This window comes from Onychomys torridus, chromosome X, assembly GCF_903995425.1.
Source record: "Onychomys torridus chromosome X, mOncTor1.1, whole genome shotgun sequence".
NCBI classification, from domain to species: Eukaryota; Metazoa; Chordata; class Mammalia; order Rodentia; family Cricetidae; genus Onychomys; species Onychomys torridus.
The window spans coordinates 77,111,372-77,135,894 of NC_050466.1; the positions used below are offsets into that span (position 1 = coordinate 77,111,372).

General features: G+C 45.3%; 1 protein-coding gene across 1 annotated transcript; it reads right to left on the reverse strand.

The window, feature by feature from the left end:
- Nucleotides 1-9,456: 9,456 nt before the first annotated feature.
- Nucleotides 9,457-10,509, reverse strand: LOC118574680 (melanoma-associated antigen B4-like). The gene has a single exon (XM_036175603.1). The coding sequence runs from the start codon at nucleotides 10,507-10,509 to the stop codon at nucleotides 9,457-9,459; it is 1,053 nt and encodes a 350-aa protein (XP_036031496.1).
- Nucleotides 10,510-24,523: the final 14,014 nt, after the last annotated feature.

Consider the following 24,523-nt stretch of genomic DNA (forward strand, 5'->3'; position numbering starts at 1 on the left):
CTTATTGCATCTTGCTATGCTATGTTTGGCTGATATCCCTGGGAGAGCTGCTATTTTTTGAAGGGACATGGAGGAAGTGTAGACCAGGGGGAGACAGGAGGTTGGAGGACAAACTAGGAGGAGTAGAGCGAGAGAAGGCTGTGATCGGGATGTATTGCATGAGAGAAGAATAAATAAAAAGAAAAAGGGGAAAAATAATTTGAATGAATAATTGAATCTATCGTAATGCATTTCATGCATCAAAATATCAATATACTGAGTAACCTGGAAGATAACTCTTTCAGGAAAAGGCATGTTGCACAAGCATGAGGATGTAAGTTTGGATCCCCAGCACCCATAAAAAAGCCAGGCATGGTGGTACATTGGAATACTAGCCCTGGAAAGGAGGAGTCCAATGGGATTCCTAGAGCTCATAGGCCAGCCGGCCTAGCTTAGTTTCTATCTCAAAAATTGAGATGGAAGTTAATTAAGGAAAACATTCAACATCAATATCTAACCTATAAACACACATGCAAATGTACCTGCAAGTACATATGCACACACATAAGCATACACACACACACATATATTCTCTCACACGCACAAATATCTACCACATATCTATTATTTATCAATTTATTGATATGTAATTTGTGTATATACATGCTTATACATAGTCAGTCTGATACCACAGCCCTATTACTAGAAACTGGAACCACATGTACATTTAAATCTAAATCATAGTGACAATTAAGCCTCCTGCCCAAACAGGAATCATGGCATTTTCATGGTAACCCCGAGTTATTTTTGTTTCCAAAGGTACAATCAACATTCTTCCATAGACTTGCTTGTCTTCAGCAACCATCTACATGTCACGATTTTTTGCTTAGCCTCAGCTTTATTTTACCTTTGGCTAGAACAAACATCCTGATTCAACACAGTCCCCATCAAGATTCCAACACAACTCTCTACAGACCTTGAAATAATAATACTCAACTTCATATGGAAAAACAAAAGACCCAGGATAACTAAAACAATCTTGAACAATAAAGGAACTTCCAGAGGTATCACTATCCCTGACTTCAAGCTCTACTACAGAGCTATAGTAATAAAAACAGCATGATATTGGCATAAAAACATATAGATGGATCAATAGAATCAAATCAAAGACCCAGACATAAATCCTCACACCTATGGACACCTGACTTTTTTATATTAAAAAAAAAAATGCCAGGGTTGGGGATTTAGCAAGCGTAAGGCCCTGGGTTCAGTCCTCAGCTCCAGAAAAAAAAAAAAGTGCCAGACAGACACAATGGAAAAAAGAAAACATCTTCAACAAATGGTGCTGGTCTAAATGGATGTCATCACATAGAAGAATGCAAATAGATCCATATCTATCACCCTGCACAAAACTCAAGTCCAAGTGGATCAAAGACCTCAATATAACTCAACATAAATCCAGTTACACTGAATGTGATAGAAGAGAAAGTAGGAAATAGTCTTGAATACATTGGCACAGGAGACTACTTCCTGAATAGAAAACCAGTAGCACAGATACTGAGAGTAACAATTAATAAATGGGACCTTCCGAAGCTGAAAAGCTTCTGTAAGGCAAAGGACACTGTCAATAAGACAAAACGACAGCCTACAGAATGGGAAAAAAATATTTTCACCAACCCCACATCTGACAAAAGGCTTATAATATCCAAAATAAGAAACTAGACACCAACAAACGAAATAATCCAATTAAAAAATGGGGTATAGAACTAAACAGAGAAGTCTCAACAGAGGAATCTGAAATGGCTGAGAAGCAGTTGAAGAAATGTTCTCCTGCTCTTGGGCCCTCAGATCTCCGTCTCCCTCACTCATATCACCGGGGCCAGCTCTACCGTTGCCCAGACAAGGTGCAAGGCCTTCTCTCTCCCATTGTTGTAGGAGGCATACAAAGTGGAGGTGGAATCAGCTCTCCTGCTCTCATGCCCTCAGGGCTGGCTTACCTGCATCAGGACAACAGGGTCTGCTCTAGTGTGCTGCTGCCCAGGTGGATGTAGGCCCCACAATCTGATGTTCCATAGCCTGTGTAGGACAGGGCTAGTTCTCTCACTCTTGTGACCCTGGGGCCATCTCTCCCACCTGCCACAGGTAGCAAGAGGTCGAGGGGGTAGGGCTTCTTTTCCTCATCCATGCCACCGCATGGCAGACAAGGGAGGCCAGGGTCAGCTCTCCCGCTCTCACAGCCTCAGGGCTGGCTGACCAGCTTCGCTGACAACAGGGTCAGCTCTAGTGTGCTGCCCACACAAGAAGCAGAGGCTGCTTTATCATGCTCTGCAACCCGTGAGGGTCAAGGCTAGCTCTCTTACTCTTGTGACCTCACAAAACAGCAGGATCTTCATGACACAGGACAACAGGGTATCCAAGAGGAGCCCCAATGAGAGCCCATTATCTGTGGTGTAGCAGAAACCAGAGGCCTCAAGGAGACCAATGACTCATGGCAATGAACTTTCACAAGTAAAGATGAACATACTAAAGGGTAAACTGTGTTCCTCACAGGGCCACACTACATCTTCCACAAGATGCTTCTTTTCCTTTTTTTTGTTTTTGTTTTGTTTGTTTGTTTGTGTTCTGGTGGAAGCTCCACCTCAGCCCCTGGCAGCCTGGAATTCATACACCCAAAGAGTCTGGAATGTTCTGGTGGAAGCCCCACCTCTCTGCCCAGACTCTGCCCCTCAGAAAGTTCTGCCAAACACAGCTCCTCCCCCAGAGATTCTCAAGACCACTCCCAAGGGGTATTTAAACTGCTACCCCAGAAAAGAGACACACAGTTTTTCAGTATCTCTCTTCCATCTCCTCTCTGGGGGCCAGAGAATCACCCAGGTGTGCTTTACCCATTAATCCGGGGCTTTTTCTAATTTGGTCTGATTTGGTCTAATCTGGACGGCAGAGAGGCTTATTGGTGTGCAAAAACTTTTCAGTTTGGCTTTTGGTTTTTCCTTTAAGTTTGGTTTTGTTTTTGGTGGGAGGTTTCAAGGACAAGGTGCAGATGAGGGGACAGAGAAATAGGTCAGATCAGGATTTATGATGTGAAATCCAAGAGGAATGAATAAAAGTAAAAGTAAATAAATAAAAATGGGGAAAAAGGAAAAAAGAAATGGGTAACAGAGAAATGCAAATCAAAATGAATCTGAGATTCCATCTTACACTTGTCAGAATGGCTAAAATCAAAACCACAAGACAGCTCATGCTAGTGAGGATGTGGGGAAATGGGAACACTCTTTCATTGCTGGTGGGAGTGCAAACTTGTACAACCACTTTGGAAATCAATATGGTGGTTCCTCAGAAAATTGGGAATCTATCTTCCTCAAGACCCAGCTATACCACTCCTAGGCATCTACCCAAGGGACATTCCATGCTACAACAAGGACACCTGTTCAACGATGTTCATGCAGCTTTATTCATAATAGCCAGAAACTGGAAACAATCTAGATGCCCCTCGACTGAAGAATGGATAGAGAAATGAACATTTACACAATGGAGTATTGCTCAGATGTTAAAAAAAAAAAATGACATCATGAAATTTTCAGGCAAATGGATGGAACTAGAAAAAAATCATCCTGAGTGAGGTAACCCAGACCCAGAAGGACAAACATGGTATGTACTCAGTGGACATTAGCTATAAAGGATAATCATGCTAAAATGCACAGACCCAAAGAAGCTAAGTAACAAGGAGTGCTCAAGGGTGGGATGCATAGATCGCTCTGGGAAGAGGAAACGGATTTTGTGATTGGACTAGGGGCAGATGGGGACAAGAATAGGAGTTATTGGGGGTGATGGGAGAGACAATTGGACTTGGGGGCCATTTTGGGGATTGGCTAGAAACCTAGTGGAATAGAAACTCCCAGGAATCCAGGAGGGAGACCCTAGCAAAGTCTCCTAGTAACAGAGGATGTAGAGCCTGAATTGTCCATCTTTTGAAATCAGGCAAGGCTTCCATTGGAGGAATCAGGACACCAACCCAGCCACAAAACATTTGATCAATCATTTGTCCTGTCTGCAAGATGTGCTGGGGTAGTGGTGACACAGAAGCTGTGTAAGTGGCCAACCAATCCAGCTTGAGACCAATGCCACAAGAAGAAGCCCACCCCTGACATGGCCTGGAGGGCCAGGGACCAGAGGCTGCACAGTCAAGACCTTGAATAGAACCACACATGACCAGTCGAAGAAATGATTCCTAATGGTACTCTGCTATATTCACAGGCTGGAATCTAGCATAATTGTTTTTATCGGCAACTAATGGGAGTAGATGCAGAGACCCATAGTTAAACACTAGCCAGAACTCAGGGAATCCCGTGGAAGAGGGGGAGGAAGGATTATAGGTGCCAGAGGGGTCAAGGACACTATTAGCATTTAGATATTACCTAGCTGGCCTCTTGGGAACCTAGCCAGTAAGCAGCAGTACCACGGCCAGACTAGGGTCCTGACAACATCATCCTAAGTAGCCCATTTGTGCATGTGCTAAGCCCCCTTTAAGAGGTGGACCCTGTTCACATTTCTCTCTCTCTCTCTCTCTCTCTCTCTCTCTCTCTCTCTCTCTCTCTCTCTCTCTCAGGCTGCCTCTGCACCTCCTCTCTTACCCCTTTCTGTCTCCTCTTCTTGTCCTCTCCCTTCCTCTCTCATTCCTCCTCTCTCTTCAACCTTTATCTCCAGAATGGTACTCTGAGTCCCTTCTTCCCTTTCCTTAATAAAATCCTCCATGTGAGCACTGTCTGCATGATGTGAGTGACTTTCCACTGTGCCCTTTGCCTCCCACCCACCAAGGCTGCCACCCGCTATTTTAAATACAACAGATACCACAAGAAAACTCAGAGAAATAACTAACCAGGGTTCATAAGGGCTCACAGAAACTGAACTGACAACCAGAGAGCCTGCATAGGACTGACTTAGGCCCTCTGCATATATGTTACAGTTGTACAGCTTGGTCCTCTGTGGGAGTCTTCTTAACAGTGGAAGCAGGGGGTGTCTCTGACTCCTTTGCCTCCTTTTGGGACCCTTTTCCTCCTACTGGGTTGTCTCATCCAGCCTTAATATGTGGGGATATGCCTAGTCTTATTATAACATGATATGCCATGTTTGGTTGATATCCCTGGGAAGCCTGCATTTTTCTGAATGGAAAGGAGGAGGAGTCGACTTGGGGAGAGGTGAGGTGAGAGGGGAGGGACTTAAAAAAGAGGAGGGACAGGAAACTATGGTCCAGATGTTTTTGTATAATACTAAATGCCCAGCCTTAATATTATACTATCCCAGGGGCCTAGTAAGGACACTACCATTGGCACAGGAATGAATCCAGATGCATGAAGCTCTTTCGTCCAATTCGTTTATTTGCCTGCCACCATCATTCAGTCACCAATTCAACTCTCTCAGTTCAACTCCCTGGATTCAACTCTCTCCATTCAATTCCTCAATTCAATCCTCTCCTCATTCTCTAGGGACTGGTTTATATCCTTTCCCAAGCAGCAACACCTCATGTATAGCATACAACACAAGATTGCAAGGTCCCCACTGGAAGCTTCCTGGCAACTTTATTCCTGCAAACTTCATTTGCAACCCGAAAGGGAAGAGACAAGAGTGGAGTCAGATAGCATTTGGAATAAATAAGAAAAGGAATTTATGTGCTAGAAATACATCCTGTGGTTAGGTGAAAGCATTACTAGTCTATCAAAGCTGTCTTCAACTATAAACTTACAGATGATAGGGTATGGAAAATCTGTAGGTCACTAAAAGTTCAAACTGTCACTGTTTTCCTGTGCTGCCAATTTCCTGACAGAGCAAGGGAGGAGTACTGATAGCTGGTCAGTCTGCATCACAGCTTGAAGCACCTGGTGAGAGGAAACCCCTTTGATCTAAGAAGTTGTTCTGGGCAGTAAGAAAGAGGGGAAGACCTGAACTTGATTTGCATAAGAAACAAAGCTATGCATCTAGTGGACAGGCACTTGGTCTGGAAGACAGGTTGTCTCTGAAAGGACATTTTACCTTAGTGGGGGGGGGGGGGCTATAGGTCTCTAGCAGGTGGTCTGGTAGGTATCTGTTCCTTGTTTGTTTTTCAAGGCTTTGTTTGGGGTAGACCCTATTTTAGGAAGTAGCTTAGGGAGGGTATTTGCAAAAGACAGATACCCAAAACAAATGCTAAAGAGGAGCCAGAGCTCAGAAGCACAAAGTTCTATCTACGTGACTTTACCCAAGTTCTTTGAAATGGAAGTTCACATACATACACATTTTAGGGGAATTATGAGCACAAAGAATTCATAGCAAGGCACAATTTAATATCAAGCTGTATAACACCAGATAGTCCTTGCTAAATGGCTTCCCACTCAACTGACCCTTGGTCTGGTCAAGGTAGAGCTTATAATATATAGCTGGACTTCTATTTCATATTTCTGTGGCTCACCACAATGTGTAAATATATGAGAGAATAAATAAAAAAGAAAAATTGTATGAAATACTGATTTCTAGACTGGCTAAACTGTCTCTGCTTTACAATTTCTGAAGGACAGCTTGCAATCTGAGGTTTAGTTTTTCAACTATGGGGTTCACAAAATGAGTGTCTGGCATCTGCTCATGATTATCCTAGCTTTATGTGTAAAACTGGGCTGATTTTAAATGACCTCTAGTCTAGGGGGACACATGGATCTCCCTGGGAAGGGGATTTTGTGGGTGGACTGTGTTGGTTATATGCGCCGCTCCTACCTGTGAGGAAACATCACGAAATACGACAGAATCCACTAACAAGAGTTTTACTAAGATAAAGGGAGAGACAGATGTGCACAGGCCTGTGGAAAAGACATGTGAGTAAAGATGGAGCCGGGAATCATGGCTCTGGCTTATAAAGGCTGGGCCTTGCCTGCACACACAGGCCCATGTGGCTATTCCACACATGCACGTAGATCACATGGTTGTGCTTTACGAAACCACACAAAGCCACAGGGTCCTGATCATGCCAGATGTTTTGACCCTGAAATGGCTAGGCGGAAATGACTAGGTCCGCCTGGCACAGGCAGCCATGCCCAACCGCGGGGGCATGTTGTGAATTCATATCAGATGGGGAGGGTGGGTGGGGATGGGAACACAAGAAATCAGGTGGAGGAGGGAGGGACAGAGGGAGAGACTATGGGGAGAGAAGGCTGGAATAGCTGTGGGCATTTAGGGGGCAATATGGAAACCTAGTGCAGCGGAAACTTTCTGAAACCTATGCGGGTGACTTTAGTGGGACTCGTAGTAATGAGGGACGCAAAGCCTGAGATGGTCATCTTCTGTAAGCAGGCAAGGCTCCAGTGATGAGACTGCAACACCACCCTATCCACAAAACATTTGACCAAAAACCTGCCCTGCCCTCAGGACGTGCTGGGATAATGGTGGCTCAGAGCTTGTGGGAGTGCCCTAGCCTGCCCAGATGGCCAGGAACTGGAATCTGGATGGCTCAGAGACCTAGGGTACAACCAAACACAACTGACAAGATAATAAATAATAATGATAAAAATAATGTCAATGAAATGATTCTTAACAATACTCTGCTATACTCATAGATCCATGCCTAGCCCAATCATCACAGACGCTTCCTCCAGCAGCTGATGGGAGAAGAAGCAGAGACCCAGCCAAACTTCTAAGACGAACTTGGGGAACCCCACAGAAGAGGAGAAGGAAAGACTGTAGAAGCCAGAGGGGTTGAGAACACCAGGACATGGCCCACAGAATTGACTAAGCATGGCTCGTAGGGGCTCACAGAGATGAAAGCTGCAATCATGGAGCCTGTGTAAGTTTGTGCTAGCTAGGTCTTCTGCATACATGCTGTGATTGTTTAGCTTGGGGTGTTTATGGGACTACTAACAATGGGAGTGGGGTTGCCTCTGACTCTTTTGCCTGCTCTTGGGACCCTTTTCCTCCCAGTGGGTTACCTCATCCAGCTGCTATATGATGGATTGTGCCTAGTCGTATTGCATCTTGTTATGCTGTTTGGTTGATATCCCTGGAAGACCTGCTCTTTTTTTTTTTTTTTTTTGAAGGGATATGTATGGAGGAGTGGGTCTGGGATATAGATGAAGTAGGGGGGTGGGAGAAGGAGAGGCTGGAGATACTGCAATCAGGATGTATTATATGGGAGAATAAAGAAAAAGAAAAAAATCAGAAATAAAACAAAATGACCTCTTAACAATTAAGTAGTAATGTTCCAAACCCCAAAGTACCTTGGCTTGGGAATTTCTACTTTACCAGCTCTCATCCAGACCTTCTTTGCCACCATCCTGACTTTTTTACTTGGTCTTTATTAGTGTACCACATCGTTGTTTTTTTTTTTATAATATATCCTCTTAGTCTCTAATTCCTATGTTTAGGCAAAAAAGCCTCTTTTCTTAAAATTGTCACTACTAGTGAAGGGAGCAGGCAAAAGCACCTTTGCCTGATTACTGCCATTTTGACTTCATACTCCATTTTACCTGCAGGGTGAAATAAAACTCAGGTTCCCAAGCCCTAGAGGAGCTGACAACTTTCCAACCGCTGACCAACTTCCTCCCTAAACCATAGAAATAGTCGTTAAGTATCTTTAGTTCTTTAGAAACATGGCTGTTCCCAACAACAGAAGGAACAAATGAACCTTATAGGTTGGACTGAAAGGCTTGCATTGTATGTCAGTTGACAATGCTAGAACATTCAAGGAAGCCCCTAATCTCTAAATCCGGATTTGTGAAAATTGTAACTGTAACCTGGCAACAAATGTTTATGAATGGTTCTTATAAACCCCATTTCTGCCCCTGCTCAAGTCTGTCAGGAGACATAAAGGCTCCCGAGTCTTTGTTCTACCCTGCTTGATTAGTTATCCACTTACTTGGTGAATAAATAAAGTCTTTGGAACCCTTAAGTGTTGTCTCTTTCCTTCCACATGGCACATAATGGTTTCCATGTAACACTAGCAGTCTTCTAAAGAGGAGGTGACCAGAACAAATGAGCCTATTAAACAAATAAATTTTCTCTTTTTTGCATTTTTATTAAGTTAACAACAACTAAGTATATGTCTTCAAACTTTACCAAAAAGTGAAATAGAAACAAAATTGAATAAAGGAAAATGGTAGTTTATACATTTTGATTTGTTTTCCTTTTTTAGGAAACAAATTACACTCTTACACATTTAAAAAAAAAATCTCCATTATAAAGTCATGGTTGCTTGCTCTTCAACTTAAAGATTCAAGAGTTTTTAGAATGTAATATAGAATATCAAAATTCTTATACTTAAATCCTCCAGCAACAAGTAATATGAACTATGTTATTTATAACTATTGATTCTGAATCTAAATAAGGATTCTAAGTAAAGGGAAACACTTGAAAAGTACTAATGTATAACCAAAGTACAAGAAGATACACATTATGAACTCTCAGCCTCTCATTCCTTTTAATGTGGGAAACTCTGCTCCAAACCTAAGGAAATATCTGCCTCTAATTTCTTGAGGAGCAAGAGGAGTCACCAGGTGTGACTTTAGACTCTGCCTTGTCTGTGGCAGTAGGGCCACACTTGCCTACAGCTTTAGCCTTGGCTCTCTCTTCCTCATCTCTCAAAGCCTCTTCATAATGAGATGGGAAGGACTGAGGAACAGTCCCATTGACCTTGGCTAAAAACTCCAGGATTTTCATTTTGGTGGTTTCAGCATAGGCTCGGGGACCCCAGAGGAACTCATAGCCTGGAGGCTCACTGTTTGCCACCCGCCGGTACTCCAGGTACTTTTCCTTAACCAAAACTTTGGTGATGAGGTTTCGGGGCTCCCCAAAGATTGTATGCACCTTCCCATCATAGATTCCCAATATATTCAGGAATTCCCAGATCTCTACCTCAGAGGCATGGTTGCCATTTAAGAAGATCACACCCAGCAGAGGCATCAGAAGCCCATTTTGGGGAAAAGGCAAGCCAGTGGCCAGAGTCCCACCAATGCTGGGATCTAACTTGCTGACAAGGGTGTAGTAGCTACCATTGGGCTTGAGCTGCTTCACTTCAAGACCAAATATGAGCTGTATGCGCTCAGAGGCTTTATTGAGGATCTCAGGGAATTGCTCCCGGAATCTTTTGTTGATGACTTTCAGCATCTCTCCCTTATTCATTGGCTGTTTCATTTTGTACTTGCAGAGCAGATACTGCATCAGCATTCCTGCCTTCCTTGTTACAAGCTCATTCTGGAGGCTCTCAGCGGACTGTGGGGCCTTAGAGCTGCAACTAGCACTTTGCTCCCTTCGGCCTTTGGCACCTTTACCAGATCTTCTGCGGGCCACACGTTTACCAGCAGTGATGGAAGGTGCCTCACCAGGAAATTCAGACTTCTGAGGGAAGCTAGCAGTAGAGGTGCTTGCAACAGCATCTCCAGAATCATGAGCAGAGGAGGAGGGTGACTCTTCTTTCTCGTCTGCCTTTGCTTGAGCATCCTTGAGCCCCTGGGCCTCATCTTGGAGCTGGCGGCGTTTCTCTCGAGCACGGGCCTTACTCTTATGTCCCCTGGGCATGATGGCTGTGGTTAGAAGCCGCAGGCAGGAGTCTGGGCTGGAAATCAAGTATTTTGGGGGCCTAGAGGAAGGATAATGAGATCCTGTGAGTACTTTCAGGAGGATCATAGTACTTTGGCTTTTAGCAACCTGCCTATGCAGGTTTATGTACAAATATACAAATACTAATCTAGGAATTCTTCTTAGTTAGCCTGAGAAAACACTGAAGGAAGTCATGGTTTGTGCAGGCTGCAACAAGCCGGGCTCCTCTACAAGCTAGGGCTGCTGAAGTCTTCTCAGTTCACACACAGCACTTTCAGCAGGTCCTAGAACCTCGTTCCCGTGCTGCTCAGCAGCTGAAAGCTCAAATCCCCCCGAGTAGTCATGAAAAGAAAATGCAGGAGCATTTCCCTCCCACTGCTCCTATAAGGAATAATTACCAACAGCTCTGTGAGGATTTCGTTTGCCTTTCTGGGTCCCTTAACTGTCACTAAGAATTATCATTTTGTCTCCATACAGAACCATACAAGAACCTTCCTTTCTCTTGTACCTTCAGCCAGAGGATCTCATCTCATTTAAACAAGATATAAAGAATTGAGTCTCAACTGTGTTCTGAGGCTCCAAGGGCTGAGTTCCAAGACAGCCACAGAGTATGGTTTCCATAAACCGGGAGTGAGGGAGAAGTACCTGCAGTTTTCACCTATTGTTCGTTCATACACTGAATCCTGAAGTACCTAGCGCTAGCTCTCCTCTCTACATTTAAACCTCACTGACACTTAGCAGAAGGTGTGAGTGCCTCTATGTGGCCATACTGACCATATTTTCCAGAGGCCTAAGGCTGTGGCAGGTAAGTTAAGGCCCTTTCATGTGTCATTTACCTTATGGTCCTCACTCAGTCTTCGAGTCTCAAGAAGGCCCAAATTCTTCCCCTTGCTGATTCATCAGACTAAGACCCACATTTTTCTATTTGTCTTGCAAAGAAACTAAGGGAACTTCTGTAACTGAGGCCTCATGGGGATAACATCACGAGGGACTCTGTGGGACCTCCCCAATAGGAGGTGTGAGTTTCCTGAATTCCTCATGATCACCTGGAAGTCTCCCCTATTGACTTGATACCCTTCAAAGCAGATTAATATTTTTACCTCCCTCAGAACCCTGTGATGAAAGAAAACATGAGCTACAACCAGCCATCTGTACCCTCTATGGGACCCTACTCTTAGGAGGCCATGGGTCTCTTTAGTTCTCAGTCTGCGGAGCTATAAGCTCACAGGAGCCCATGTGATTCCTGCAGCCTTATAGCGAGGCCTTCATTTCCCTGAGTCTCCAGCGCTATATGTAAAAGGGCAGTATATCCAGTGAGTTCTGCTTGGAGTTTCCTAGAGAGGAAGGGAGTTGTGGGTTGTACTTTCTCATTAAGGACTCCTTCCTCTTAGTCCTCCCCCAGTTTCCTCCTAGTCTTTACTTAGTGCTTATCTACTCACACTAAGGCCTTCACACTCCTAAGAGAGGCTAAAATAATTCTTAGCGAGCCTGTGGCCTCATCAGCTTGCTGCAGTCTGCCAAGGCTGACTGATTAATGAGGGGAAAATATGCACTGTCTTGTTATATGGTGAGTGGATCCAAAAGTTGTTAGAATGCTTTCCCTGGCTCCTGGAACTAACTGAGAATTCTCTACCTGTTAAACTGAGATTGTCCATCTACCTTATTGTAGATGCTTTAGAGAGAAGATAATGAGACTTAGATTGCCGTATCCAGACCCTCCATGACTCACAGATAGGTACAAGGATTTGTGTGGGTCACTATATTGCCAGATAGGCCTCTTTACACTTATACCAAATTAATTCCCATTAGGAACCAGGTCTCCTACTAATGCTTAATGGGTGCTCTCCAAATAAATCAAAGTATTAATGTCCCTGAGACCCTATCTGAATAAACTTAGGTGGCATCTAATCCTGAGAGCTCTAACTCTGGATTCTCACGGCTGGATTGTAAAGCTCAAGACCAGAGGAGAGGCCGCCCTGTGACATGCATGGCTCAGTGCATACAGGCAAACCTAATAAGTGAAGTTGAGTCCCTGAAACCCACATGGTGGAAGGAAAAAACTGACTCCTGAAAGCTGTCCTCTGCCATCTTCACACTCACATTTTGAAAGGCCCCCCGTCTCAGTAACTTAGCCTAAGAAACGGCCTTGAGAAAGATAATTGGGAAAATAACCTTGAGTCAAGGCAGGAGATATCAAACACCCTGTCTTGGGAGGAACAAACCTTGAGTCAGAACAAGATATCTATAATTGGCTACCTGGCCTTGGAGAACAGACAGCTGCACATTCCTGAAAATTAAAGATAGCCCCCAAGTTCACCCTGGCCTTATTTGAATTAACCAATGGGGACCCTGTAACTATGCTTCTCGCTTCTGTAACCATGCTTCTGCCCCCAGGACTCTATAAGAAGTCCCCCTTCCCCTAGGAAGGCGCGCAAGTCCTCCGAGAGACTTGTCGCCCCAGGTACCTGTGTATTCAAATAAACCCTCTTGCTGTTTGCATCTGATCCGTGGTCTCGGTGTGTTCCTTGGGTTTGGGGTCTCTCTTGAGGAAAGGTCCCCTGTGGGGGAGCTTTCTTTCATTGGAGGTCCCACCGAGATTGAGACCCCTCCCCAGGACCACCGACCCACCATCAGGAGGTAAGCCGGCCGGCCTCACTATATGTTGTCCTGTCCAATTGTTGTCTGTCAGTCCGCGCGCCTGGTAATCTGTCTGTGCGGTGGGGGCAGAAGGGGCTGACGAGCCCGGACTTCGCCCACCGTGACCCTTGGAAGACGTTCCATGGGTGTCTGAAGTCCCCTTAGGGGCACGGTTTTACACTCACATATCCGAGGGATACGTGGTGTCGGTTGGAGAGGAGGGATCCGGACCCTCACAGCACTCTCCGTCTGAGTTTCTGCTCTCGGTTTGGAGCCGGAGCCGCGCAGCGTATGTCAGTCTTGTTTGCGTTTGTCTGCCGTTTGTTATTTACTGTCTGAGCGCTCTCTTCCTAGAAACAGCTATGGGACAGACTGTCACCACACCCTTGAGCCTCACGCTTGGCCACTGGTCAGACGTGAAAGCACGAGCCAACAACGAGGGACTTGTAATTAAGAAAAAAAAATGGATCACCCTTTGCGAGGCTGACTGGGTCACAATGAATGTAGGATGGCCTCGCGAGGGAACTTTTAATCTCAGTCTAATTTTACAGGTGGAGGGAAAAATCTTCGCTCCGGCCCCCCATGGCCACCCGGACCAGGTTCCATACATCGCTATCTGGAAACTCCTAGCGACCAACTCCCCCCCATGGGTTAAGCCGTTTCTCTTCGCGCCAGCGGCGGCGGCGGCGGGAGTGCAGGGGGGAGTGCAGGCGGTTCACGGGCCCGCTACGCCAGCCGCGCCAGCGGAGGCGGAGGCGGCGGGAGTGCAGGGGGGAGTGCAGGCGGTTCACAGGCCCGCTACGCCAGCCGCGCCAGCGGAGGCGGAGGCGGCGGGAGTGCAGGGGGGAATGCAGGCGGTTCACGGCCCGCTACGCCAGCCGCGCCAGCGGAGGCGGAGGCGGCGGGAGTGCAGGGGGGAGTGCAGGCGGTTCACGGGCCCGCTACGCCAGCCGCGCCAGCGGCGGAGGCGGCGGGAGTGCAGGGGGGAGTGCAGGCGGTTCACAGGCCCGAATATCCTTTACAGGGACAGCCCTCCCCAATTGCCAGTCGCCTACGAGGAAAGCGCGATGAACCAGCCAAAGTATCCAGGGCCTTTCCCCTCAGGGAAGGCCCCAGTCACCAGCTTCAGTACTGGCCGTTTTCGGCCTCTGATCTCTACAATTGGAAACAGCATAATCCTCCATTCTCTAAGGACCCTGTTGCCTTGACTAACTTGATTGAGTCCATTTTAGTGACCCACCAGCCTACATGGGATGACTGTCAGCAGTTACTGCAAACCCTCCTGACAGTGGAGGAGAAGCAGCGAGTCTTCTTGGAGGCCCGGAAGCAGGTTCCTGGAGATGATGAAAGACCCACCCAACTGCCTAATGTTATTGATGCAGCCTTTCCCCTCACCCGCCCGAACTGGGACTTCAGGACCCCAGAAGGTAGGGAGCACCTACGTCTCTTTTGCCAGTTGCTCTTAGCGGGTCTCTGGGGGGCTGCTAGGCGCCCCACCAATTTGGCTCAGGTCAGCAATACGACAGAAACAGAAAAAAAAAAAATTAAAAAAACGTCATAAAAAAATGAATAAAGTCCTGGCCGCTATAATGTCTCAGGGACAGGTCAGAGAGGGAGTTAGAAAGGGAGATCAAAGAAGGGCACCCCTTGACAAAGACCAGTGCGCCTACTGCAAAGCGAGAGGACATTGGGCTCGTGACTGCCCAAAGAAACCTCGAGGGCCTGGAAAAACTAAGACAGGAGCCACGGACCTCCTCAATCTGGAAGATTAGGGAGGTCAAGGCCAGGAGCCCCCCCCCCCCCCGAGCCTAGGATAACTCTCAAGATCGGGGGGCAGCCAATGACCTTCCTAAGGGACACCGGAGCTCAACATTCAGTCCTGACCCACACCGGAGGCTCTCTCAATGACTGTACAGCTTTGATCCAGGGGGCCACGGGTAGCAGGAGATATCGATAGACCACCGAGAAAAAGGTTCAGCTGACATCTGGACAGCTCAGCATCATACACTGTCCCGGGCACCAAAAGGATGACTCTGTAATAGCGCGGGAAAATCGGCTGGCCGATCTGACGGCCTGGACAATGGCCTTACAACCCCCAGGGGTGACAAGCTGCTGGTCATGCAAGACTACCAACAGCCAAACAGGGACCCCATGCTCTACAGCCCGGAGGACCAGGAACTAGCAAAGAAAATGGGGATGGAATGGAGCCCCGAACGACAAGCTAACATCATAGATGAAGGCCCGTCTGGCTGATGAGGCCTCGAACACTGTATTATTAAATCAGGAACAGGTCCTCCAACAGGTGACTTCCAGCTGCCCTGCTTGTGCCCAAGTCAACCCAGGAAAAACCCATCTGAACAGAAGAAGCTGCCTGCGAGGCCACCGCCCCGGAGTCCATTGGAAACTTGACTTCACTGAGGTAAAGCCTGGGCTATATGGGTACAGATACCTTCTGGTTTTTATAGACACTTTTTCAGGATGGACGGAGGCCTTCCCTACCAAGAAAGAAACTGCTACCATGGTAACCCAGAAACTCCTGGATGACATCTTTCCCAGGTATGGAATGCCCCAGATATTGGGGTCAGACAATGGGCCCGCCTTCATCTCCCAGGTAAGTCAGAAGATGGCCAGGCTATTGGGGATCGATTGGAAACTCCATTGTGCATACCACCCCCAGAGCTCAGGATAGATAGAACGCATAAATAAAAACATTAAGGAGACTTTGACCAAATTAACGCTCGCAACTGGCACTAGAGATTGGGTGCTCCTACTCCCACTAGCCCTTTACCGAGCCTGGAATACTCCTGGGCCTCACGGCCTAACCCCGTTTGAGATTTTATATGGGACTCCCCCACCGATAATAAACTTCCTTCACCCTGATATCTCCTCTTTTGCCACTAGCCCTACCCTGGAGGCACACCTTCAAGCCCTCCAACTGGTACAAAAGACGGTGTGGAAACCCCTGGCAGATGCCTACTGGGAGCAACTGAATCGCCCGGTGATGTCTCACCCATTCAAGATTGAAAACTCTGTCTGGGTCCACGTGTCATATATGAAGGCCGTTAAAGAACCCGATAAAGCTGAGAACACCAAGACATCTACATGAAAAGTTCAACGCTCCCCAAACCCACTAAAGATAAGACTTATACCTATAGGTTCCCCTAATTCCCCTAATAGCCCTCCTAACATTAGGAGGGGCATCATCAGAGTCCTGCTCATTTTATTTTTGGGGCCATGTATCTTCAATAGATTGATACAATTTGTCAAGGATAGGATTTCTGTTGTCCAGGCTTTGGTCCTAACCCAACAATATCAGAGGCTCCGAGAATCAAAGATGGAGCCGATCCCTTATTCTCCATCCTAAAATGAAAGATTCCATTTAAAACAAAAGAAAATGGGGGAATGAAAGGCCCCCCGTCTCAGTAACTTAGCCTAAGAAACGGCCTTGAGAAAGATAATTGGGAAAATAACCTTGAGTCAAGGCAGGAGATATCAAACACCCGGTCTTGGGAGGAACAAACCTTGAGTCAGAACAAGATATCTATAATTGGCTACCTGGCCTTGGAGAACAGACAGCTGCACATTCCTGAAAATTAAAGATAGCCCCCAAGTTCACCCTGGCCTTATTTGAATTAACCAATGGGGACCCTGTAACTATGCTTCTCGCTTCTGTAACCGTGCTTCTGCCCCCAGGACTCTATAAGAAGTCCCCCTTCCCCTAGGAAGGCGCGCAAGTCCTCCGAGAGACTTGTCACCCCAGGTACCTGTGTATTCAAATAAACCCTCTTGCTGTTTGCATCTGATCTGTGGTCTCGGCATGTTCCTTGGGTTTGGGGTCTCTCTTGAGGAAAGATCCCCTGTGGGGGAGCTTTCTTTCAATTTTAACACACACACACACACACACACACACACACACACAATGTAAAATAAATAAACTGATTAATATTAAGTATGGGTCAGTGAGAGGACTCGGCCTGATAACCTACGTTTCGTTCCTGGAACCTGTATGTGCAGTGTGGCACACATGCACACACACACAAACACATGCACACATAAATGCAAAAATATTTTGAAATTAAATATTGAACAGACTCCATTTCTACACTCAGGCTATTGCCTATTCCTTTTGTGGGGATTCTGCTCTCTGCTGGCCAACATCTGCTAGCAGCAGGGACTAGACTCTTAGATCATTGTGTTGGAACCCAGCTCTCTTAAGTTTTATGCAGAACTACTTGAGTCCCCAAGTTTCAAATGCAAGCGCGCGCGCGTGCGCGCGCGCGCTCTCTCTCTCTCTCTCTCTCTCTCTCTATATATATATATACATATATATATATAAAATCTTTTGGTTTTTCGAGACGGGGTTTCTCTGTGTAGTTTTGGTGCCTTTCCTGGATCTGGCTCTGTAGAACATGATTGGCCTTGAACTCACAGAGATCCTCCCTGGTTCTGCATCCTGAGTGCTGGGACTAAAGGCATGCGCCACCGCCGTCCGGCCCAAGCCAACTTCTTGCTGAGTCATTTAGAAGGGAAGTGTGCACCACTGTGGACTAAGTTGCAGAAAATTGCCAAGCATCACAACAACAGAGGCCCAACTTTCTGAGCATCCACGTTTTGATTATTGATCTACCCAGTGGCACTCCAGATTGCTTCTGCTAGGCCTTGGCAGCTCGTGCCTTTAATCCCAGCACTCTGGAGTCAAAGGCAGAGGGAACTCTGTGAGCTCAAACTCAGCCCGATCTACATTGTGAATTCTGGGTCAGCAGAAGCTATAAAGTGAGAGTCAGCCTCAGGAACAAAACAAAACAAGTAAACTCAACAAAGACCTCGTCTATTCTGAGGCCCCTCCTTCTCTGCTAACAGGGCTTTTCTTCTTTAAAAAAATTCTTATAAATTATCCCTGTGTGCCCTGGCCCACGCATATGAGGTCAGAAAACAACAGGTCGGCTTTCTCCTTCCGCCATGCGTGTCCAGGAGATCGAACTCGGATCCCCGGGCCTGCACGGAAAAGCGTGTTTAGCCGCTGAGCCATTTTGCCATTTCCGGTGTTTCTTTCTTCTAGGGGAAAAAAAAAACTATTCTCGGAGAGCCTCTGGGTGGAAATAATGCTCCAGTTTAGTCATAAAATTCCTGGCCCAGGATGACTGGTGTGCCGACGCCGACAAAAACAGGGCAGACATCGCCGACGCCGACGCCAACGCCAACGCCGACGCCGACGACGCCGAGGGATAAAGGAGGGCAAACAAACCAACAGGAGTAGGGAACAACATTTCATGGTCTCTGCTCTATCATGGGTGAGGGGTTAGTCCCTTCCAAACATATTCGGGGACCTTACCTTGATTCCAGAGAAATTCACCCTCAGCGGACCACGCAGTAAGCGGCAGCTGCAGCAGCGGCGTCTCCGGTGTGAAGACCGAGAACTCCGCCCTCACAGCGGAAGTGAGAAAGAACTGTATCCGGTTATGTTTGCCTGGGGTCTCCTAGAGCTTACGGCAGGGGTACATCGCTAAGGGTGCATCCCACTATTTCAGAATCAGTGTTCCCTGAGTGTCACTTGATAGATAGAAGAGCTTGAAAATCCTCACTGTACTGGCCGAAGTCTCTCAACCACCAAACCAAGCCCCGATCTTTCACAGTCCCCCCAAAGGCAATGGAGTCAAACCTCAAATAGCGTCCTCTGCAGGAACCCCTGGGCATAGCAGCAGGAGAAGGACTCTGAACTTTTTTTTTTTTTTTTTTTTTTTTGGAAACAGACACTGAGAATGAATGGCCTATATAGATCCTCTCCCATATTGATATTTTCTACAAATTTCTTGCTTTGTTGAACTAGGGCCCCACCTACTAGAAATTACTACTTTGCTTTTGGAGACATTTCAGACAGGATTACCTGAGTCTGGTGGTTCTATATGGAAACTCAGATGGGTATTTGTTAAGTGATCCCCCCCCCCCACCACCACCACCACCACCACCACCACCACCACCACCCACCCACCCACCCACCCACACACACACACACACACACACACACACACCTTATTTTTTTAGCATAATCTCGAAGCAAAGTCTTCACATTCTGGGAAGGTCCTAGGATTTTCCTTCCAGTAAAATTTGAGGTTGCTCCCATTAAACTGAAACCCTCACTTTCTTGAAATTTTCTAGATAGAAATAAGCTTGGTATATCATTCTGCCTGGGACTTCCTAGGGAATACAGAACTGAGCATTTTGTGGTATCTATCCGTGGGATCCTTTCTGGAGTGCACACTACATGTAGTTCAGATGCTGACTGAGACAAATGGCTTACTTCGAGACTTCTCTGCCTTTCACATGGACATCATTTCTCCCTAAGAGTTTTAAGTTGAAGGTGAGGGTGACTCACAGTTTTGTTTTTTTTTTTCGGTCATTGTAGTAATGTAAAGCAAGAACACAGCAATGTAGGACCCCACAGTTGTGCATATGTCTTTTGATTTATGCTCATTTAGGCTCATCACATTTCTGTCCATCATAGCTTAGTACTGGCCACCTTCATTAAAGTTCTAAATGATTCCTATATTGTGGTGGGACTGTCTCTCCAGTCCTCATTTATCTTGACTCTTATTTAAAGGCTTTGAGGGAAATTAGATATCACTGAAAAAAAATTTGACCAGTTTACTGATTGTAAACCATGAAAAGAAGTCCTTTTCTGAGGAATGTGATGTTGAGAAGTTTCAACACAAGACAGGACATACAGAGACTTAACTGATAAATTCACCCTTTTGTTCTCAAGTAATTTCTAAGTGATATCACTAAATGACATTAAAAACACCTTTATGGGCTAGGGAGATGGCTTGGTGGTTAAGATCACTTGCTGTTCTGCTAGAGTATCTCACACTGTGGCTCAGGACAACCTGAAACTCCAGTTCCATGGAATCTGATGCCCTCTTCTGTCCTCCAGAGCCACCAGTCGTACACATAGTGGGCATATATGCACGTAGGCAAAACACCCATACACATAAAATAAAAATAAGTAAAAATCTTTTAAAAACACCTTTTAAAACTGATATGATGATCTTAAAAACTATGATAAAGGTGAATTGAAATGGAAGGAAACTAATGTTAAAATGTATTAATTTAATGCTCTTGGCCAACTCCCAATTAACCTTTGTAACAATATAATAAAATATTTGTTCATAAGAATATACTTGCCGGGCGGTGGTGGCTCATGCCTTTAATCCCAGCACTTGGGAGGCAGAGCCAGGCGGATCTCTGTGAGTTCAGCCTGGGCTACCAAGTGAGTTCCAGGAAAGGTGCAAAGCTACACAGAGAAACCCTGTCTCGAAAAACAAAAACAAAACAAAACAAACAAAAAGAACTCTATTGGTTTTATATTATCTGGGTATTCATTGCTCAGTTTTGCTTCATATTTGTCTGTGTACTTGTGCTCTAAATGAAATTTAAATTTATGTTCTAGTTAAAAATGGCAGGGATCTCAGGATAAATCTTGTCTTATCAGAGAACATATTGATCTGTTAGTTTTCTTTGCCAACAACATAAAGGTTCTTCTTAAATACTTGCTTTCTTCACAGAAGGATAGAGCCAGATGGTTTTCTGAGCCTTGGATCTTTTGAGTCTATCCAATTTTGCATATGTCATTGATTATATTGTATTATCTCTTTCTCTATTTTATCCACCCTTCTAAGTTCTTTTTATATTCTTATTGATTTTGTATTCCAATTCAGCATTTTAGTTAGAGTTCATCTTTTTAGTTATCTGAAGTATATTTAGAAATAGTAGAAGAAAACAAATGAAGCAGTTCCTGGTCAGCTCAATCTTGAATAAGTGAGATAAAGTGGGCTCTTAGAGTACTTCAGACCAAGAATTCAGGCTCAGTTAAGTCATTTACCAGCTGGGTGAGCTTGAGTGTTTGGGTGGGAGCCCCACCTCAACCCCTGGCACCCTGGCATCCCTATACCCCAAGAATCTGGAATGTTTGGAAGTAGTCTGGTGGAAGATGCACCTCAACTCTCCTCCCCATCTCTATCCCTAAACCCACCTCTTCAGAGCCCATCAAACACAGAGAGGCTCAGGGTGACTCCCACAGGGAATATCTAAGCGACATCTCAGAAAACAGACTCATGGTTCTTTCAGTCTCATGTCTCTGTCTCCTCTCTGGGGGCCAGGGAATTGCCCGGAACGCTTTACCCATTAAAACTGGGCTTTCTGATTCAGTCTGACTCAGTTTGTTGCAACAGCAGAGAGGCCTTCAGGAGGCCTAAAACTTATCATTGAATACATTACCAAACTCCATGCCCCTTAAGCAGTGCATCTGTGAGATCAATTCATATGATCGGTCTTACAAGATTGGTAGTGTGTAGTTAGTATATGCAGAGCACCTGGCACCATGCCTGTAGTGCACTGAGACTGTAAGAGATGCCTGCCATCACTGCCATTACTATAGTTGTTTTAAACACAGAGGATAGCATTCCATCCTGATGAACTTTTTCAACATAATATTTTTTATTGATTCTTTGGAAATTTCAGATCATGCATACTGATCACACTCACTTCCCAATCCTCCCATGTCTGACCTCCATTCTTGTGACCTCCCAACCTCAAAAATTAAAAATAAAATAAATAGAAAAATTAAAAAGAGTCCAGTTTGTGTTATCTATATACTCACTGGAGCATGGTCAAACTCTCAGTATACTGTCCCTTAAATAGAACTGAGTCCTTCTCCTCCCACACTGTCTCTAGAAGCCATCAATTGTGGAGAGCTATACCTAATTATCCTTATCATACTTTTTAAGAATTCTCTTTGATGGCTTCCTGTTTTAGGTTGCTACTTTTGGGATAAGTGGGGGGTAGGAGTTGCCACAGAAGCCTTCATGTCCTTCTTTCTCAACTGTTCATCTGATGTCATCAGTATCACTATAAAAGCAGCTTCCTTGCTCTTTTCAATGGTAACATGGGTCACAGACATCCCAGCTGCAGTAGGACCACCGACCCAGACATGGCCTTGTGGAGCAGCACAGGCCCAGACATTATCATAGCCTCAGGTGGCAGCATAAATCACTCACATAAATATGGCTCCCAGGAACAGCACAGCCCACGGACGTCAACATGGCTTCAAGCCCCAGCACAAACCACGGACATCTGCATAGCCCTTAGGTGGTAACATAGCCACAGACATCAGTGCAGACCCTGGCTGCTGTAGGACCACAGACTCAGATGGGAGACAGGGTGGCCTGGCTACCTTCCACATCCTGATTTTTTTCTTTTAAATCCAGAAGATGACAAAAAGTTTAACACTAAGGACATGGAACAACAAATCAGCTCAAAATCCTACTTCTAAAAAAATTTACAAACAAATTCTCTCATTAAACCATACTTTCAGTAAAGGTGTCTTTCCCAGCTAAATCTTCTAGGATTCTACTTAAAGATCAAATCTGACCTTTGGATCCAATGGTGTCTAACATTTTGACTTTGCAATATGATGTTGAAATCTGTAAACATTTGGGGACACATTCATAGATATCCTGGGATGCCATCACCCAAAATCCCTATCTGCTTAGCTTGTCCAGACACACATACACACACACACACACACACACACACACACACACACACACACGCCTGAAAATTTAAATATCCTTTTTAGTGGAATGGGCTACGTAGTTCATAGAAAAAGCACCATCCTGGTGACCTCTGAGTTTCTAACCTCAAAGAGCACAGGACAATTTTCTATGATGCCCCAGGTGAAGATTCCCTCCAGTTTATTCACAGTCCCATGATATCTGTTAAGAGTAATTTTCTGTTCTAGGCCTAGAATCTCAGCTATGAGCATCTACAGCCTCATCTAGTCACCATACAGTAAACTTATATTTACCTGCCACTGAGGAGTATGAAGATGTCCAATGTGAATCCTCATTTGGAATGCTTCACATTTTATCCTCTTCTGTGGTTTCTCTTAGGAAGTATCTGGCCACCTTTTTTATATCATAGATTCTCCCTCTGTATCTCTGTGTCTGTCTCTGTATCTGTCTGTCTCTGACTCGTGTGTGTGTGTGTGTGTGTGTGTGTGTGTGTGTGTGTGCTTTTAGATATAAGTTGTATGAAGGTGCATGTATACACATATGTAGATACCAGTGGTCAGCTTTAAATGTCAATCCTCATGCACTGGTAACCTGGATTTTTTGAGACAGGATCTTTCACTGGCATGGAGTTCATCCATTAGATTAATCTGACCAGCCAGAATTCATCTGTGAATGCAGAGGCTGGTTACCAACCTCATGTATCATTCCTTAGGAACTGTTCACCTTGTTTTTGTGGGAAAAGATTTATTATTATTACTATTATTTATTAAAATCTGATTTTTGTATAACATGTCACTTTATTAATTCTTTGGGAATTTCACATCATACACCCCAATCCCACTTACCTCTCAGTCCCTCATTATCCATCCATCACCGCTGCAATGTCTCACCAAAAGAACCCCCCCAAATTAATTTAAAACAAAACAACAACAACAAAATCCCACCTCGAACTGCTGTTTTTCCTGTCTTTCCAACACCTCTTCATTTGTCTTAATGGCATTGGGAGCTGTAGCGTGTCACACATTATACCCTTTTGTCCAATCAGTACCACCCACATATGTTTATTGTGTAGTATCTTGTTGGAATGGTTCAAGCCCTCTGGCCTCTGGCCTCTGGCACACCATCATCACTGGACCCTCATCAAAACTCCTCTCGGGCTAGGGGGTGGTGTTGCATGCCTTTAGTCCCAGCACTCGGGAGGCAGAACCAGGAGGATCTCTGTGAGTTCAAGGCCAGCCTGGTCTACAGAGCGAGTTCCAGGACAGACACCAAAACTACACAGAAAAATCCTGTCTCAAAAAAAAAAAAAAAACAAACAAAAAAAACCAAAAACAAACAAACAAAACAAAACAAAAACTCCTCTTGGATATACTGCTATTGCCCCAAATTTTTAAAAATATACAAGAGTACAATTAATGCATTGTGTAATACAGGGATTGTCGGTCTGATATAAATAAAGTATCCTATTAAAAGGGGGTAGAGGATGCCAAGCAAGCAGGTCTAGCTGAACCGTAGACCCTGGAGAAGGATCTTCTTGTCTCTGCATCCTCAGGGCTGACCATTAGAAGTACATGCCACCATACTTGCTTTTTAACATGGGTTCTTGAAATTAAACACAGGTCCTCATGCTTGTATGGCAAGCACTTAACTGACTCTGCTACCCCTCTACTCACCCCCACACCCAAGAACCCCATTCTTAAGAAAACCCAAGCCACTGATTAGACTCTCATAACTGAAAAAGTCTAGCTTAGTGACAAGTATGTAGGAACGGGCTGACGCACTTCAATTCA